Raw genomic sequence first — 19,621 nt, forward strand, 5'->3', positions numbered from 1 at the left:
CCACTTGGTCTTCTTCATCATTAGATGACCTCAGGGTTACAAAATGGCAAACGGTAGCTGGGAAACCCAATTACAGATTTGCACTGGGCTACCTAAGATGACTTAGCGGTTTCCCAACATTCTCCGAAAAGCAAATATCAGAGAATAGAAGGATTGAGTAGATGATGGATCCATCTAATATATAAAGCTGAATGTGTGTGTGTGTGTGTGTGTGTGTATGTATATGTGTGTATGTATGTATGTCCGGGATTGGCATCTGCACCGTCGCAGCTACAGCCACAAAATTTTGCACACTCACACGTCTGGACCCCAAGAGCGTCATAGGCCATGTTTTGAGGGGAAATTTTAACCCCGCGCTTTACAGTTATTCGCCAAAAAACCTGCCTCCATTAAAGCGAATGGAGCTGGGAGCCACAGTGCAGACAGAACTTCAGAAGAATGCTCAGCCACACCCTTATATGGAATGTTGGTGTGTCACAATGCAGCCAGGGAAAGAGACAGACACAGACAGGGAAAGAGGCAGACACAGACAGGGTAAGAAACAGACATAGACAGGATAAGAGACAGACACAAAGAGACAGATACAGATAAAGAGACAGACTGACAGGGAAAGAGACAGACAGGGAAAGAGAGGGAAAGAGAGAGACAGGTTAAGAGACAGACACAGACAGGTAAAGAGACAGACACAGACAAAGAGACAGAGACAGACACAGGGAAACAGACAGACAGGGAAAGAGAAGGAAAGAGACAGACAGGGTAAGAGACAGACAAAGACAGGTAAAGAGACAGACAAAGAGACAGACACAGGGAAAGAGACAGAGGGAAAGAGGGACAGACAGGGAAAGAGAGAGAAAGAGACAGACAGGGAAAGAGAGACAGAGAAAGTGACAGAGAGACAGAGACAGTCAGGGAAAGAGATAGATAGACAGAGGGAAAGAGATTGAGGCAGAAGGAGAAAGAGACAGAGACAGTCAGAGACAGACAGGGAAAGAGACAGACAGACAAAGAGATAGAGGGAGAGACAGAGAGCTACATACAGAGAAGGAGAAAGACATAATTACATTTATATCTATTTGTTTTGTGGTTTTTGTGTGCAGAATACATTTTTGTTAATACATTCTATTTTGTTAACAGCAGTTATTAACTCGGGCGAAGCCGGGTAGTACAGCTAGTATTTTATAAACATGTTGATTTTAGGGTGTCAAGAGGAATAGATAATAGGCAATCTTATGCATATGTATACCTTAAATTATTAGATTGACTAGAGATAATATCTGTTTTGTTAAAGCAAACCTAAAGATTTACTAAATCTTCTTGAAAAAATTAATATAATGTTGATCAGCTCCTCCTGCTCTATAATATCCCATCTGAATGTAGCGGGTAATATGATTTGTTAGAAGAATTGTTGGTGCAATGTTCCCTGGAGTGAATTGAACCTGATTTCAATACCGTGATGATCAGAGATAAAGGGCAATGTTCTTACATGTACTGGTGTCTCCTTGATCTACAAAGTCTTATATCCCAGTGTCCAGACTGTGCTCACTAGGTGCCATAAAAAAAGACAACACATCCCTTAAGGCCTTTGGAAAGTGGAAATTCCAGATAGTATTCTGCTCTCATTCCTAGAAAACTATCCCAGGATAGTAAAAATACCAGTATTTCTTGTAATTCTGCAAATTTTGTAATTCTGTTGCCTATTAAAGCATCAGTAGGGTCTATTGTGTGGTTTGTGGAGTCAACTGTGCAAAAGGAGACATGCAAAATACAGTATATATTACTTAATGAAGTGACACAATGTTGACTAATTTAAAGGACTTTTTAATTATTTATATTTATACCAAAGCCCTTTATGGCACATTGAGTGGATCCCAACAGCTGGCCATCCTGTTGATTGGCCATAAACATCCGTGATTACATTTGAAGTCACAAAGAAGCCTCTTGTCACGGTAAGTGACAGGGAAAGTATGGTGTACAACGAGACACACTACAGTGCAAAGGATACACCGAGGACACTTTAACAATGGTGGGCCCTAGTGATGGGATATATGGGATACCTTCACTCACCTGACTCACCTGTAGCTATACCCTACACTCCTAGCCAGTCCCTATACAGGTTCCGGCACCTGTCGCCGAACAGGATACCTGAGACCCTGGAAGACCCTGTAATAACCCTGACTAGTGAATTGGCAGGTGAGAGATGCTAGCCCCCACTGCTGCACTAGTAACACACCAAGGGAAGGAAATATAGACAGGGGGAAACACGAAAACAGACTGCTGCAGTCAGCACCAAGACTGCAGCCTACACAGCAACTTGCAGAGAGGGCTTTACCAGCTCCTTGCACCTCCAGGCCAAGCATCCAAATGAGATTAGAGAATAACCAGCACCCTCTTCTGGGAGCAGAGGGTATATATAGAAACTGGGAGTGGTCCAAACTGGAAACACCTTGGAGGGTGATGAGAATGTTTGTTGGCAAGGAAAACTGACATTAACCCTCTCCTCCCCAAAAGGAAAAGGGAATACATTTCAACTACAGAATCTCAAGGCAAAGAGATTCTGGCCCAGAATCTGTCACTAGTCTCTACAACAGAGAGACAACCTTGGCACCTCTATGAAGAGGTTAGAAGCAAAATTGTGCGTCAGCCTTACTATTTATTCAGACACTAACCAACCATTGGTACCATGGATGATCAAAACCATATGTATAAAACAAGTCTAAAGGGATTTATCCATTGATACATTCCACCGCAGGTCCTCACTTTGCATTGCATCCCAGGTCCCCAAAGCATTGCGGTATCACCGGGTGTGTGTCCTTGATGCGTTCAAGCATAGGTTCTTGCGTTCCACAGCGTCCCGTTCAGGGTCTGGTGAGTATGATTACAGGGTCTGTCTTCTCTCTTTTGGGGTGTCTGCTTTCTTTAGTGAAGTGTCCTGCAGTATTCTTTAACTTTTTAGCTGCATGGATACTTCATTATTGAATTGTAACTAGGGCTTATTTTTGGGGTAGGGTTTATATTTAAGAATAACTCTGAAGAGGGTGAAAATTCCTTTTAGGGCTTATTTTAGGGGAAACCTGATATCAGCGCCTTTTTATCACTCTCCACCTCTGTTTACAGAGCTGTAACATCAACATTTCATCTACAACATGTGACCGCTGCAGTCAAACACTAACCTCAGAGTTCCAGGGAAATGGTTCAACACTGTTTAGGCTGTTGATTGGATGCAACAGCCACTTGGATAACCCCTTTAAAGAGAACCCATTACATGAAAAAAATGCTATTAACCTGCAGATATGGGGTTAATTTGTAGGCTGGCGCCTACACAGCAAGACCTGCTGCCAGGAGGAAATAAACTTTATTCCTCCTGGCAGCGTTTGGGGATCTGTCACTGTGTATCGAGAGCGTCAGCTATAACAGCGCCCACTGCACTGACTGACAGCCAGTTCTGTATGAAAGGAGGCTGTCAGTCACTGCTGTGGATGCAGTTACAGCTGGAGCTCTCAATACACAGAGCGGTGACTGAACCTGCACTGGCGCCTCCCCCGTGACTGAACTCTGAATGCTGCTGGGAGGAATAAAGTTATTTTCCTCCAGGCAGTGCAGTTCCTATGTGCAGGTAACAGTATTGACCTGCAGATTAACCCCTTATCTGCAGGTTAATTGCATTTTTTTTACGTGACAGGTTCTCTTTAAGTGTTCGTCAACAGATGTGTTAATAGCAACAACATCATTCCAGCTTGGGAAGCCAGATAAATCTACAAGTCTCCCGACCTTCTGGAAATGTATGTAAATATAGGATTCTATTCTCATTGCCCGCTAATATAGAAGTTTTGATGTAAAGGTGCCCAAACACAGTCGGTTGCTGGGAGCCAAATGATCGCTCCTGGGAGAAAAGCCAGGCTTCACTGACCGCTCCTGTGTCATCCTAGAAAGTCTCTGCCAAACTCCACTTGGCGCCCTCATATATTGCAGAGTTCAAAATGATTGGCTGCTGAAGTTCAGCAAGTCGGATACTTCTCTCCTCCAACATCAACTGTTGAGAGTCTGGACGCCTCCAAAGACATTAGCTCAATCCCGTCAATATTAGCAGGCTAAGCTCAACTTTACTCTAGTATTTTTGTAGCTTTTGCATTAAACTAGTCATCTGACTTCTTACTGCAGCTCTCTTTTAGCTTTTGAAGATTCAATAAAAAAAAGAATCTGCAGCTGCATCCCCCTCCTTCCCCTCCATCCTACTTTTTTTTTATTGTTTAGCAAGAGATGGATATTTTTGGTGTTTGAGGAAGTTTCTAAAGGGGGCTTTACACGCTACGACATCGCTAATGCGAACTCGTTGGGGTCATGGAATTGTTGACGCACATCCGGCCACATTAGCGATGCCGTTGCGTGTGACACCTATGAGCGATTTTGCATCATTGCAAAAACGTGCAAAATCGCTCATCGGTGACATGGGGGTCCATTCTCAAAAATCGTTACTGCAGCAGTAACGAGGTTGTTCCTCGTTCCTGCGGCAGCACACATCGCTCCGTGTGACACCGCAGGAACGAGGAAGCTCTCCTTACCTGCCTCCCGACCACAATGTGGAAGGAAGGAGGTGGGCGGGATGTTACGTCCCGCTCATCTCCACCCCTCCGCTTCTATTGGGCGGCCGCTCAGTGACGTCGCTGTGACGCCACACGGACCGCCCCCTTAGAAAGGAGGCGGTTCACCGGTCACAGCGACGTCGCCGGGCAGGTAAGTATGTGTGACGGGTCTGGGCGATGTTGTGCGGCACGGGCAGCGATTTGCCCGTGTCGCACAACAGATGGAGGCAGGTACCCACACTAGCGATATCGGGACCGATATCGCAGTGTGTAAAGCCCGCTTAAGAATTTTTTTTAGAAAGTCTGCAGATAAAAGGGAAAACAAAATTAAGAAGATTGTCAGAAAATGTATGAGTTATAGAGTAAAACAATGTTACAAGTACTACTAAAAATAGATAAGCTATGTTCTACATATAGAGTAAAAACAGACCTTGAAAACATATACAGTAAATGAAGACTTATAATCAGAGATATATGCAAGTAGTAAATAATAAAAAGTAAACCTGGATATAAGCATGCCATCTGGTTTTCACTAATCAGATGCAAGATCATAGACAGTGTGAATGAAGTCTTTTGCATTTTGCTTAGTTACCCGATATTTACCTTGGTTACCAAGCGCAGCATCATTTCCACGAGTCGCTGGGGGCTGGTCACTGGTCGCTGGTGAGATCTGCCTGATTGACAGCTCACCAGCGACCATGTAGCGACGCACCAGCGATCCTGACCAGGTCATATTGTGGTCGGAATCGCTGGTACGTCGTTTAGTGAGACGGTGCCTGCCTATTTTTGGATAAGATAACAGTATGACCAGTTATCACCTACCCAATAATTTCTCGGACCATAATAAAGGTTTTTCACTCTCGTTCCTCTTCTGCAATAGGAAATGATTTGACAAATTATGAAAGAATAGGATATTGTAATCCAACGGTTCAGATTTCATATAAAGAAAACAGAACGCAAAGGGTAACACGCTGCACTGATTATTGGATCTGATGTATGGGTGTCACCATCTCTACCAGAAATTACATCCAATTCAGCATTGCAGCCTTTGTCTTTTTATTTTGTAGGTTTTCCATAAGAAGAAATGACCAGATAACAGGGAGCTTAAAGAAAAAAAAAAAGACATTTTGCATTAATTTGCAAGTGCCTTTTGTACCTGCCAGATATTATGCACTGGTATATACTGTATATATATATATTGATTTGGAGATGTGAGAGAATAGAATCTATTTTGCTCTTATAGAAACCATCTTGTCTTATAACTGAATGATGTTATAGGGTTCAGCTAACACTGATGGGTTGGGAAGTTTCACATTTCTAAACACACCCCTGCAGCTCTAATTGGTTCATAGTTCTGAGGAGTTATTTCTTTGTTTGAGGTACTATATAAACTGGTCACATGATGAAATAAAGCAGAAACTTTCAATACCCCAAAAAGCATGAGTGCTGTAATGATTTCCTGAGCGTCGTAAAACAGACAAAGACAGGAGAGCGCCCCTGTGTAAGAACAATATATGGGCCTCTTGGAGCCCAAGAACTCATCATACATGCACAATTCCACCTGCTTTGTAGGTATAAATGGGCCTCTTCACCTCTTGGGCCCCTGTACAACTGGACAGGCTGCACTAATGATGTGTCCACACCTGCTGTGCACACTACAATGCTGCTGCAACTGAGTTGTAACCGTTTCTGCAAGTGAGAATCCAGTTTGCCTTTTCTTCACTTCTGCCTGCAGTTAAACACTTATTTGCTGATTGCCCACATCTCTGTTTTTCACCATCTGTCTCTTGATAACACACACCTCTGCCATTAACTATTTGTTTGCTGCAAGTACTTGACAGAATATACATCTACAGTTTCTGTTTGTAGTCAAACTCCTGGCTCTCTGTCTTCTGGTGTTTGCTGGTCTGCTTGTCTGCCTGTGTATCGTCTGCCTGGAAGCACAGTCTGAGGATGGCTGCCACGTACAGGCTAGAGGCTAGCCACCCATTAAGTGTCGCGGACCCCTGACTCCCGGAGGATGGCCACCGGTCCAGGTGGTGGCCGGGCCCCAGCCTGCTCTGCTGCGGGCCCTTCCTCCAATCTGCCACTCCGGAGGCGGCACGGACGGAAAACCAGCCCACAAAACTATTTACAGGCCCACTAGTTCGTGGGTGGCCTGCCAGTTCTCGGCCATGTCCATGAGCAGTTCTTCATGCATACAGTGAAACACATAGGGTCCCTCCGGGGACAACTTGCCGGCAACGCCCGGAATAATCATAGTAGATAATCAGGTGAAGCTTCAGTTGGATTATTTTTCATTCATTCAAACTGCTGAGGGTCCCAACGGGGACAACTTGGTTGCAACGGAGGACCGCTGCCACCATTTGAGGTTGCACATCTTTCAGCTCGAGATCCGGACAGCTCGGTGGAGGAGGGGGCTGGGGCCGCATCTGCACACCGCGGCTCTCCCTTTGTTTAACATCTAGGGCGAACCAGCCCCTCTCCCCGCAGTGTCAGGTGTAGGTTACCAGGTCGCCCGGCAACAGATCGTGACCTGGGTGGCCCGTGGGAAGGTGTGAGTTTACATCGCGGCAAGCCACAAACACTTCGGCCTCCAGGCCCGGCTCGTAGATGAAGCCGAACCCCCTCCGCGTGTCAAACTGCCGGACTTGGCCTTCATACACTGGGCCCCGCACCGAAAGGTGGCATGGCGGAGTGCATCCTTTTCTTTAATCACTCGCGCCATTACTTCGGCCCTCTGCTGCTCCCTGGCGGCGATTTCTCGACTCAACTGGCTGGGCTCCCTGTCCCAGTAAGGGGCGCTGGCATGCCCCTGCGCTCGGGTCGGGCCCCGCTGGACCGCGCCCACACCGGCCACAACCGGTACTTTCTTGTGGGGGTCCTGCGGTGACGTGGTCTGAACTGCGGCTTTGCAGTGGCGGCCCGGCGCAGCCTCAGCCGAGGCGTGGGACTCAAGGATAACTGGCCTCACCGGTTGGGCCTTCGGGCCCGCAGCGGCCGGTTCTTCCACAGCCGGGCGGACTGCCGGAGCCGGGACAGTCTCGGGTGTGGCCACTTCCGGGGCCGACGGCTTCTTGTCGCGGACGGGCACCTCCCGCGGGATCTTCCATGGTAGCGGGAGGGATGCGGGCCGTTCACGGACAACACCCCCAGGTCGGTCCTCTAGGGCGGACGGGTTTGATTCCGCTACCGGTGTTGGGGGTAGCGGTCCAAGCGGAGGGGCAACAGCAACCGGTACGGATGGTGGGGGAGGCAGGAGGGTGAGCGGGCGTAGGCCGAGCACCTCAGCCGCAGCGGCCGGTCTTTCTTGGACACAGGGGCGTGGGTCGCTTATCCGCTCCTCCAACACTGCCTTCACCTCGCGTCTCCGCACGGCCGCCGCCACTTCCTCCATCTCGGCCACGCAGCGCTCCATCGAGAAACGGACCTGGGTTTGAAGGTGGCAGCACATTTGTGCGGTCCGGGCTTCCACCCACGCCGCCGTTCCTGGCGTGGGCTCGGGAATCTCGGCATCACCAGACGGGACGGACATGCTTGCTGGCAAACTTCCTGGAACCGGATATGTTGCAGAGTCCTGGCGTCCCCGCTTTTTATGCCCTCGGCTACATTAGGCAGGCTTTCACCCGCCCCCCCTTGGTTCTTTCTAGCACTTCCGCTTGTTGGGGGCGGGGCTTCGCTTTCGCGCCTTCCCTGCTCGAAGAAAACGCTCGAGCGGGAGATTTTTGTGCCAAAGATGCTGGCGCTTTCAATTTTTCGGCCGGACACCGCTGGCGAAGACTACAGGGCGCACTTCTACTGGTGAGTAGATCGGCTCTATCCTGTCGTGACGCCAAGTTGTCGCGGGCGGAGGGGACGCGCTCGCCGCACTCGGGTCCGGGGCTTCTGCTGCTGCTGCTCGGTGGCTCGAGCAGTGGACCGGACCCGGGGACTCGAGCAGCGCTCCTCACCCGTGAGTGAAATGGGGATGGTGGTTTGGTTAGGGAGATTGTTCGTGACGCCACCCACGGGTCGTGGTGATAATGGCACCACCGCTGCTGGTAACGGGGATCCCGGCAGAGATTGCAGGGTGCAGCTGAGATGTTGTCCTCTTTGTGGGCAGGGGTTGGTGATCCCGGGGCCCGGTGGTGTAACGGGGAGGCCGGATGGCTGGGGTGCAGGGTTGCAGGGACAGCGCGGCGTGGTGCCTGACGGCACTGGTGTACTCACTCAGACAATCATGGACAGAGTCGTAGGTAAACCAAAACGGCCGGATGGACGGGTCCCGCAGCCAGCTGCAGTGTTGCTGTTGTGCTCTCCCCGGACGGCTGATGGTGGCTGTCTTTCCCTGCACCTTGTAGAATGTTCTGACTCCTGTGGTTGCCCACCGGTAGTCCGCTCCCCGGTGTATAGGTGCCGTAGGAGCCCGTTTTGCCCGCAGGCGTTGGCCCTTGGATCTCTAGCCTGTGGCGGTGGCTGTATATCCTCTCTGGGTGAACGGTTGCCTTCAATCAGGACTTGCTAGTTGGGGAACATTCACATGTCACATTCGGATTTTACTATTGATGGCGGCTCCAAGCCTGGTCGGGGTCCGATGGCCCTGCCTGTGTGCTTAGCTTCACTCCGTTCCCCGGTCCGGTACCGGTGGGCCGACGCCCGACCCCAGTCCTTACGGCTCTGCGGAGTTCCACCAACTCCTGCAGACGGCCACCACCATCTGCCAACCTTGCTGTCAGTGTCTGGGCTCCAACCCAGACACCCAAGTGTTCACTCCTCTCACTTTCACCTCAGACTCAAATCACTCTTTTCCCGCCTCCAGGCCTGTGAACTCCTCGGTGGGTGGGGCCAACCGCCTGGCTCTGCCCCACCTGGTGTGGACATCAGACTCTGGAGGGAGGCAACAAGAGTTTTTAGTTTGGCTGGTGTAACTGCCTAGGGTGGGGGTGTGTGTGTGTTCTGTCTGTGGCTACCTGGCTAGTCCAGGGCGCCACATAAGCAGAATCCCAAGAACCCCGAAACCCTTCAACCCCTATACAGGGATTTGGAATTACTATAGGGCCCTGGAGAACGCTATCTCTGGAAGGCTGCAATCCCAAGAAGAGTAGTCGTCAGGCAGGGTCAAACCAGATGATACAGAAAAGGGACAGAATCGGCAGACAAGTGCTTAGTCAGGAAATCAGGCTGAGATCAAAACCGGAGATGGCAGCAAGGTACAAACACGACAGTCAGAGAGCAGTCAGAGACGCAATATACAGAGAAGGGCAAAAACCAGAGACAAGCAGGATAACTAGACTCTATATCTGGCGGCGACCAGCAGACAGGAGGGGGAACAAGAAGGGTGTGGTGCCTTCTCATTGTCTGCAGCTGAAAGGTGGTAACTTCAGTTGGAAGACACACGCCACCAACAGTAAGCCAGTGGTACTGCAGGTCACAGGGAAACCCAGCCTAGTGGATGAGCGGAGCCTGAGCCCACCAGTGCCACTGGCACCGACTCCTCCCCTATCACCAGCATTGCCCATGGCAGATATACGGTGTTGCCTGATGATCGCAGGAGCGGACTCTGGTGGAGACATGTCAGCCTGCCATCCTGCATACTGTGCTGTCCTGGTCCTCCCGGATCCATGTGACATGCAAGAAGTCCTGCCCCCCGTGCCATTGTCTTTGGTCAATGTTGCTCACCATGACTTGGGGCTTAGAGAATCCATAAGAAATATATATTATTAAGATAATAAGCCAAGTATTTCAAGCCCAGAAAACCAATAGAATAATATGATCCAATGCCAATATAGTTTTTCCCACTGCGTAGCATTTCGACTTGTTGGGATTTTATAAATACAGGATTTTATAAATGTCACACGGCATAACATGGGTTAATAAGATCACTGTTCTTAAACACAGGACCGATTCTTTTTCAGATTTCAAAGGATGTTACTACACCAACGTCAACCATGCGATTACTCAACATTTACACACAGAATGGTTGGCAGTTGGGGGGTATGCTGAAAGGAGTAGGGAAGGGGTTTATTCTGAGGATCATTGGGTAATTCCAAGAGGTCATTCCTCTTCCTTAAACCCTCCCCTATAAATATAGCTGCTGATGTACAGATCAAAAGGAGGGACATCGCATTCTATAGGAAACATGCTGCAACTACTTCTACTAGCTGTGTGTGCATGGGATAGCAATGCCGCCACTGTGGTGAGTACCATATCTATCTATCTATCTATCTATCTATCCCTCTATCTATCTATCTATCTATCTATCCATCCATCCATCCATCCATCCATCCATCCATCTATCTTCTATCATCTATCTACAGAAGCTGAGATGTGCAACGCAAAACGCGCGTTGGATGGGTTTTTCTGACTTGTAGGACATTTTAGTGACGCATTAAAGACGCTCTTTTAACAATGTGTAAGCAATTGAAGTAAGGCTGATTATATGATTGCACTTTATAAAATATTTAAGCCTGATGTATATACCCATGTTTCTGATATTTTTTATGAGCGTGCTTCTCTGTTCCACACGTCTCTGGGTGTCCCCCCCTATAGCACTATTTTAACCTTTACGTGTGTTTTCATATGTGTTTACTTGTGATTTTTGTATCAATAAAATTCTTTATTCTGCCTTGCAAAAACTCCTGTCCTCTCTGGGTCTTATGCTATTATGGAGTGGTCTTTTTGAGATTTAGATAAAAAATGACTGAGATGTGTATTCTGTTCAAATTTATAATACTCGCACTTCCGGTTATGCGGACTATGAAGCCGGGTGTATGTATCTCGGCTCCAGAGAGGTCTCGTGTGCATGATCAGACTTCTGATCAGTGGTAACAGCAGACACAGGTACGCACGTCAACGTTGACACATTGAATAGCACAACCCCGTGGTTGTGCTAACATGCTAAGAGGGCGGAATGAGCACAGGAACTAATGCCCTTGTGACTAGTCCATGCGCTCATTAGCATATCATAAAGGATGTTTAGATCTTTTCTAAAGATCTCTTTATCTATGCTACTAGATACAGGGACAGTTAGGCAGGGATTAGCAATATGCACCCAGAACTGCTCATGGTTCTGGGTGCATATTGCACCTGACAGTTTCCCTTTAAATATGTACATAGAAATGTTCATAAAACCTTTGCCTCCAGAAGACCATATATAGGGTGATATAGTACGGTCGTAATCACATATGATCTCTATTACAGTCCTTTGAAAGTTGCACATATTTATCTTCACAACTTTTTGTCCTTACACAGGTAGACACCAGCGGGGCCGTGGATGAACTGGGCGTCTGTCGTTGTTCTGTCGTCCTCCCAGATACCACATTCCCTGCAGATCGTTTGGAGATCCTGGAAATATCCAACAAGAATCTGAGCGTCAGCGTCAAACAAGAGATCACAAAGGTAAAACTAGATGAAATTCTGATATCTTAGCAGTTACTATTGATTCCTCGAATGAGATTTCAGATGTATATTTCGAATTGTATTATTCTTTTAGATGCAGAACTACCAAGCTACCTTGACTGGATATGTGCAGAAGCTAAGGAACCTCACCAGGCGGGTGGAGGTCATAGAGATGGGTGGCATATCCTACTCACAACTAGACTTTGAGCTGCTTAAGTTGGAGATCAGAGAAATTGAGTCATTGGTGGTTAAACTTCGAGAATCCATTGATGGATCCAATACTCTGGTTGAAGCTCTCTACGTGGAGGTAAGGACACACTTTAAGTGCCCAAAACTAATACAATGAACAGAAATGGAAAATATCCCTGCTAAAGCAAATATAAACGCTATGCTCTTTGGTCTGATTTCCAGGTCCATAATATTTCCATCATGGTGAGCCAACTGGAATCATACGACAAGAACAATGTCCTAGCGGTGAGACGGGAGATTGCTTCACTACGTAAGAGACTTGAAGATTGTGAGAAAAACAAAAATAATCAAGAACCACCGTCAATCAATTATGGTAAGTCATTGCTGATTCTAATGAAGCCTAACCAGATCCAGGTTTATAGCTGAGGAAGGGGTGGAGAAGGTGGTAATTGATCGTTTTTGACTCTCGGGTGGTAGCATGCCACACATTTGAGAAGTTTGCAGCAAAATTGCACCCTTTTTATTGCAGTTACTGTGGCTAGGTGAGAAGAACAGATGTATCATGTGAAAACCTTGTCCTTCACCTAGAGCTTTCAGTTCCCAGTAAATTTCAGTTGGCTTTACCACTCTCACATTGCTATCTCATGGCCACAAAAAGTGAGAATAGTCAAACTCCCACTTAAATTGTTGAAAAGTGTTTGGATAATTGTTTCTTAAATTCAAATGAAAATGTGAAGGCTGAAGTAAGGACAACCTCCTCTAGTGCCATGTAGCAGTCCTAAAAGTCAATATCAACCCTTTAAATGAGCTATTCCATATGACGTAGGATATATAAGACAAAACAGAATCTCAATTTGCAGACACAATGTTTACAGATATTGCCCCTTGTCAGTGCAAAGTATGAGATCTGGTTTGGCTAGTTAAGAAGCTAAGACTGGGATCTAAGGAGAAAGTTTTCTCCATATAGAGAGTGACACACCAGGTCTGGCATGCCAGTATGAGGAAACTTAAATGCCTTGCATGCTCTTCTGGGAAAATTAATATGCAAATGGATTGATATTGACTTTTAGGATTGCTACTTCTAATAGGTGGCACTAGAGTTCAAGTCCTCTTCCTCTTTGAAGAGGCAATTTGCATATTAAATTTGCCAAAGGAGCATTCAAGGCATTTAAGTCGCCTCATACTGGTATGCCAGACCTAGCGTGTCGCTCTCCATAAGGAGAAAACTTCACCCTTAGATCCCAGTCTTGGGCCGGCTTTGCACACTACGACATCGCAGGTGCGATGTCGGTGGGGTCAAATCGAAAGTGACGCACATCCGGCGTCACTTGCGATGTCGTATTGTGTAAATCCTAGATGATACGATGAACGAGCGCAAAAGCGTCGTTATCGTATCATCGGTGCAGGCTCCGACATTTCCATAATGTCGGTGCCGCGACAGGTACGATGTAGTTCCTCATTCCTGCGGCAGCACACATCGCTGTGTGAGAAGCCGCAGGAGCGAGGAACATCTCCTTACCTGCCGCCAGCGGCTATACGGAAGGAAGGAGGTGGGCGGGATGTTTACATCCTGCTCATCTCCGCCCCTCCACCGCCATTGGCTGCCTGTCGTGTGACGCCGCACGACCCGCCCCCTTAGGAAGGAGGCGGGTCGCCGGCCAGAGCGACGGTCGCAGGGCAGGTGAGTGCATGTGAAGCTGGCGTAGCGATAATTATCGCTACGCCAGCTATCACAAGATAACGTACCTGCGACAGGGGCGGGGACTATCGCGTGCGACATTGCAGCATCGGCTTGCGATGTCGCAACGTGCAAAGCCCGCCTTAGCCTCTCACCCAACCAAACCAGATCTCATACTGTGCACTGACGAGGGGCAACACCCCAAAACACCGCATCTGCAAATTGAGATTCTGGCTTGGCTTTTATGTCCTAAGTCATAGGGTAAGGCTCATTTAAAGGGTTGATAATGACTTTTAGGATTGCTACTTGGAATAGGTGGCAGTAGAGTTCAAGTCCTCTTCCTTTTTGAAGAGGAAATTTGCATATTAAATTTCTCAGAAGGCCATTCAAGGCATTTAAGTAGCCTCATACTGGCATGCCAGACGTGGTGGGTCACTCTCCATAGGGAGAAAACTCCCCCCTATGATTCTTCATGTAAGGCATGGTTGGATGTACTGAGGTCACCATAGTTGCAATTGCTCTTAGGGACCCATTACAATATGGATAGTCATGCATAGTTAAGAAAATTCTCAAAAGACAATGCATTGGAAGTGATGTTTGCTTATACTTGCCAATTCTAAATAATTTGCTCCATCCTTTTTATCTTTAGGTTCCTGCAGTCATGGAGGAATATTCAACATCAGCAAACCATTTGTGGTCCAGTTAAATTATTTAGGATTTTCCTATAGGTTTGGAGGATGGGGGAAAGATTCTTTCTCAGGTGCTAATCAGGAGGTGCATTGGGTGGCCCCTCTCACTACAGATGGTCGTATGATGAACATTATTCGATTCTATCCTTCTTACGATAATCTTTTGCTCTTCAAAGGAGCCACCGAGAAGGTGCTCACAAAGAACCTGCCCAATAATAGATTTGACTACGCCAACTGTGGACAAGGTGGGGGAGTCATCATGTTCAATAATTCATTGTATTACAATTGCTATAACACCAGGGACATCTGTAAGTTCAATGTAGATACCAATGCTGTTGAGCGTAGGACCCTTCTAGATGCCACCTTCAACAACCGATTCTCTTACGCCTCCTCTAACTGGCAAGACATTGACTTAGCCAGCGATGAGGATGGTCTCTGGGTCATCTACTCTACAGAGGAAAATGCTGGTTACATTGTCATCGGCAAACTGAATCCCCTTAACCTCACGGTAGAGCAGACCTGGATGACATCCCAATACAAGCTCGGCGCCACCAATGCTTTCATGGTGTGTGGGGTCCTATATGTCACCAGAACCATCAGCACCAGAAGAGAAGAAATCTTTTACATATATGACACCAAGACAAGTCAGGAAGCTCAGGTAAGCATCATTCTTGACAAAATGATGGAGAACGTCCAGAGTCTCTCCTACAACCCCAATGACCACAAGCTCTACATGTACAATGATGGCTACCTGGTTACATACAATCTGGACTTTAAGGCACTACCTAAGCCTGTCCCTGTCTAACAAAGAAAAAGCAAGGATAATGTATGTGGACTTTCCAGCAATGGACTTCTCTTGCTTATATACTGGACAACACATTCTCGCCATGTACATGACTGTATCGCTCCTGATTGAATTACTTTCATTAATCTAAATGTTGATATTAGTATTGATTATCCACTCTGCAACATTATTTTTCATCTAAATAAGTACAAAAAAAATCTGTCCTGATTAATCTATATAAATAAAAATCTTACGTGCGTTTGTAAAGATCCGTTTATCTCAGAAAGTTCCAGACCGATTGTTGTCAAATTTTGACACAATGTCCCCCTAAGCCACGCAAGTGTTTCGGTCCACTCATCGCGATCCACGCATGTGCACAACCATGGAAAATTTCAACTGTTCATGGTAGACTAACAATTGCGCTATATGCTGGGTCGTCACGATCCACGCATGCGCGCAACCGTGGAATATTTCAACTGTTCATGCTGTTCACGGTAGACTAACAACCGCTCTATATGCTGGGTCATCGCGATCCATGCATGCGCACAATCGCGGAAAATTTCAACTGTTCACGGTAGACTAAATCAGGGTTTACACGCTGCGATCTCGCTAGCGAGATCGCAAGCGATCGTACCTGCCCCCGTCGGTTGTGCGACACGGGCAAATCGCTGCCCATGGCGCACAACCTCGCTTACACCCGTCATACGGACTTACCTGCCCTGCGACGGCAGGCATCCAATAGAAGCGGAGGGGTGGAGATGATTAGGACATAACATCCCGCCCACCTCCTTCCTTCCGCATTGCCTGTGGAGGCAGGTAAGGAGATGTTCGTTGCTCCTGCGGTGTCACACATAGCGACGTGTGCTGCCGCAGGAACGAGGAACAACATCGTTAATTAATAGAAAACGATTTTTTGATTCAGGACGACCTCTCCGCGGCAAACGATTTTGACCGCTTTTGCGATCGTTTAAGGTCACTGGTAAGTGTCACACACTGCGATATCGTTAATGACGCCGGATATGTGTCACAAACACTGTGACCCCGACGATAATTCATTAACGATATCATAGCGTGTAAACCCTGCTTTACAATCGTGCTATATGCTGGGTTATCGCGATCCACGCATGCGTGCAACCGCGGAAAATTAAAACTGTTCACGCTGTTCACGGTAGACTAACGACCGCACTATATGCTGGATCATCGCGATCCACGCATGCGCACAACCACAGAAAATTTCAACTGTTCACGGTAGACTAACAACCGCGCTATATGCTGGGTCATCGCGATCCACGCATGTGCAAAACTGCGGAAAATTTCAACTGCATGTGCGCAACCGTGGAAAATGTCAACTGTTCACGGTAGACTAACAACCGCGTTCTATGGTGGGAACCGAGGCGAAACAATTATTCTATCCGAGTTACCGTTTCAATTCAAGAGAGTGCAATTCCCTGTTCGATTGGCGTTTGCAATTACTATCAACAAAGCTCAGGGTCAATCCTTAAGTGGGCTTTACACGCTACGACATCGAGCACTAGCCCCCGTCGTGTGTGCGATATTTTGTGTTCGCTGCCGTAGCGAACATTATCGCTACGGCAGCGTCACACGCACATACCTGGTTGTCGTCGTCGTTGTGACTGCCAAACAATCCCTCCCTCAAGGGGGAGGGACGTTCGGCATCACAGCGACGTTACCGCGATGTCACTAAGCTGCCGGCCATTAGAAGCGGAGGGGCGGAGATGAGCGGGATTTAACATCCCGCCCACCTCCTTCCTTCCGCATTGCGGCAGGCGGCAGGTAAGGAGACGTTCGTCACTCCTGTGGTGTCACACACAGCGATGTGTGCTGCCGTAGGAGCGACGAACAACATCGATAATCAACCATTACCGATTTTTGGTTTTGGGACGACCTCTCCATGGTGAACGATTTTCACCATTTTTGAGGTCGCTTAAGGTCGCTGGTCATTGTCACACGCTGCGATATCGTTAATGACGCCGGATGTGCGTCACTAACAACGTGACCCCGACGACAAAACATTAACGATATTGTAGCGTGTAAAGCCCCCTTTAGAATTGTGTGGTCTATATTCACATACGGATTGCTTCAGCCATGAACAATTGTATGTTGCATGCTCTAGGGTTGGCAATCCAGACAATCTTTTTATCTACGTAGCCGATGGTAAAACCAAAAATATTGTATACCACAAGTGTTGACAAATTAAAGTCTTGCTGGAAACGTATCTTCTGTTTCATTTCTTATCTGTTAAACGAGAATGTGCCAATGCGAAGCGTGGCAGGGTACAGCTAGTTTATAATAAATCTATACTGTTCAAATGTATGTTTTTAAATTATAAAGCTCCAAATTGTCTGTATAAAAATATATTTTAAGTATTAAAAGATTCAAAGTTTGGGCTACCTGCAGCCATTAAAATGCTATTTGTTCTATTCTTGATTCTCTAATAAAGCATGTTGAATATAAATTATTATCACTGCTAGTTGCGGTTATTGCTACGCTACATCATATTGGAAAATATGTGCAAGGATGGAGTTTTTACTGCCATGAAAAGTCATGATAAATAGTCATGTTAAATAGGACTTATCACCTGACATATTTACTTTACCTGGTGTAACTGCCGCTGTTCTCCTGAATCCGGTGATGTTTTTCTATTGTTTCTGTGCCTCTCCAATCCTGAGATATGGCCTCTCTTCCTTGTATATAAACTTACGTCTTTTAGCCAAGTGGGTGTGGTCCTGAACTCTTCTCTGTGAGAGTATCCTTGAGGGCCACACCTACTTGCTTATCTAGACTAGATTTATATACAGGGAAGAAGAGGCCATATCTCAGGAACGGAGAGGAGCAGAAACAAAAGAAAAACATCACCGGATTCAGGAGAACAGCGGCATTTACAACAGGTATAAAAATTGCCTCTTTTTGGGAAATGAAAAATCCCTTTAACACAATCAATTTGAAAAGAAAAGCAAAAAACGCATAGAGTGTGCACGCCTGAAAATAAACCATATTTCAAAGCTGTATTACAGATGATCTGTCACCACTCCCGAAATATCTTTTTTTTTTTTAATGAAATACTAGCTTTCCCCTGGAAAAAACAATTCTGTAGTAGCTATCCTCTTTATAACTTGGGGAAGCGCTAATCCTCCTGAATATTTAAAGAGGATCTTTTACCAAATTTGTAATGTCAAACTGCACACACCATGTAATAGACACCGCAGAGCAGAATAAAACAATTTAGTTTTTTTCTTCTGTTTCACTTCTCCATTGCAGGGATATTAGCGATCAAAGTATTTGGAAATTAAACAGTTAAAGTCCAAGTGGGCATAACCAGAGAGATTTCACTGGGGGTGGGTACTTTTTACTCTCTCTGACCCTGACCAATCATAAACAGGCAGCAACATACAGGGGATAGATTAACACCCTCCACAATAACATTGACAAACAGTCTGCTCACCTTTCACAGCTTTCAGTTCTCACTTCTGGCAGTCAGTATGGGGGGAGGGGCAGTGGTGTACACACGTGTCCGTGATTTCTGAACAGAGACATGTCTGTGTTTTACTGGCATCACTGATGTCTCACAAACCACACAATGGTGTGCTCCGTGAAACACGTACCAGAAAAACACGTACATTGAAAATAAAAAGCTTTTCAAACTCACCCGTCTCCAGCAATGCTGTCTCCGGCCGCTGCTCTCTGCTGCTTCCAGGCCGGCTAATTATTCTCATACATATGCACTGCACAGCGGAGCCGAGAGTAGCTGCAGAGGGGAGACAGCGGCGGCCTGACACAGCATTCGGAAGACTTCAGCACCATGGAGAGCAGGAGCGGGGACAGTGAACCATGTGCTATCATGGTTCACTGATCATGGATAGCATATGGAGAACACACGTGTGCCATGAATCACGGCATACGGAGGGACATATGCGTTTTTAACACGTCAGTGAAGAACGTCTATATTTTTCACTGATGTTTGAAACAGGGCTTAATGTGTAAAAAAGTGATAACTATTTTTTTTTTACTGTAGAGGTTCTTATATGAAACACAGACCTCAATTTAGTGTATAGAGGTTGTCATGATTTCTGTTGCAATGAGGCTACAATGCTGTGTGTGAACAGAGCCTACTTGGATGATATTGTCGCGGGCGGAGGAGGGGACGCTGCGCTCTCCCACTGCTCGGGTCCGGCTACTGCTGCTGCTCGGTGGTGGCTCGAGTGGTGGGCCGGATCCCAGGGACTCGAGCGGCGTTCCTCGCCCGTGAGTGAAAGGGGTGGTTTGGTGTGGTTTGGGGATATTGTCCGTGACGCCACCCATGGTT

General features: G+C 46.9%; 1 protein-coding gene across 1 annotated transcript; it reads left to right on the top strand.

Annotated features, from left to right (window-relative positions):
• Positions 1-12,072: 12,072 nt before the first annotated feature.
• Positions 12,073-17,643, top strand: LOC142250403 (olfactomedin-4-like). The gene is made up of 3 exons (XM_075322565.1): positions 12,073-12,264; positions 12,369-12,519; positions 14,474-17,643. Exons 1-3 carry the CDS (start codon positions 12,130-12,132, stop codon positions 15,316-15,318), a joined length of 1,131 nt encoding a protein of 376 aa, XP_075178680.1. The 5' UTR covers positions 12,073-12,129; the 3' UTR covers positions 15,319-17,643.
• The last annotated feature ends 1,978 nt before the right edge of the window (positions 17,644-19,621 follow it).

The sequence above is a fragment of the Anomaloglossus baeobatrachus genome, chromosome 9, assembly GCF_048569485.1.
Source record: "Anomaloglossus baeobatrachus isolate aAnoBae1 chromosome 9, aAnoBae1.hap1, whole genome shotgun sequence".
NCBI lineage: Eukaryota > Metazoa > Chordata > Amphibia > Anura > Aromobatidae > Anomaloglossus > Anomaloglossus baeobatrachus.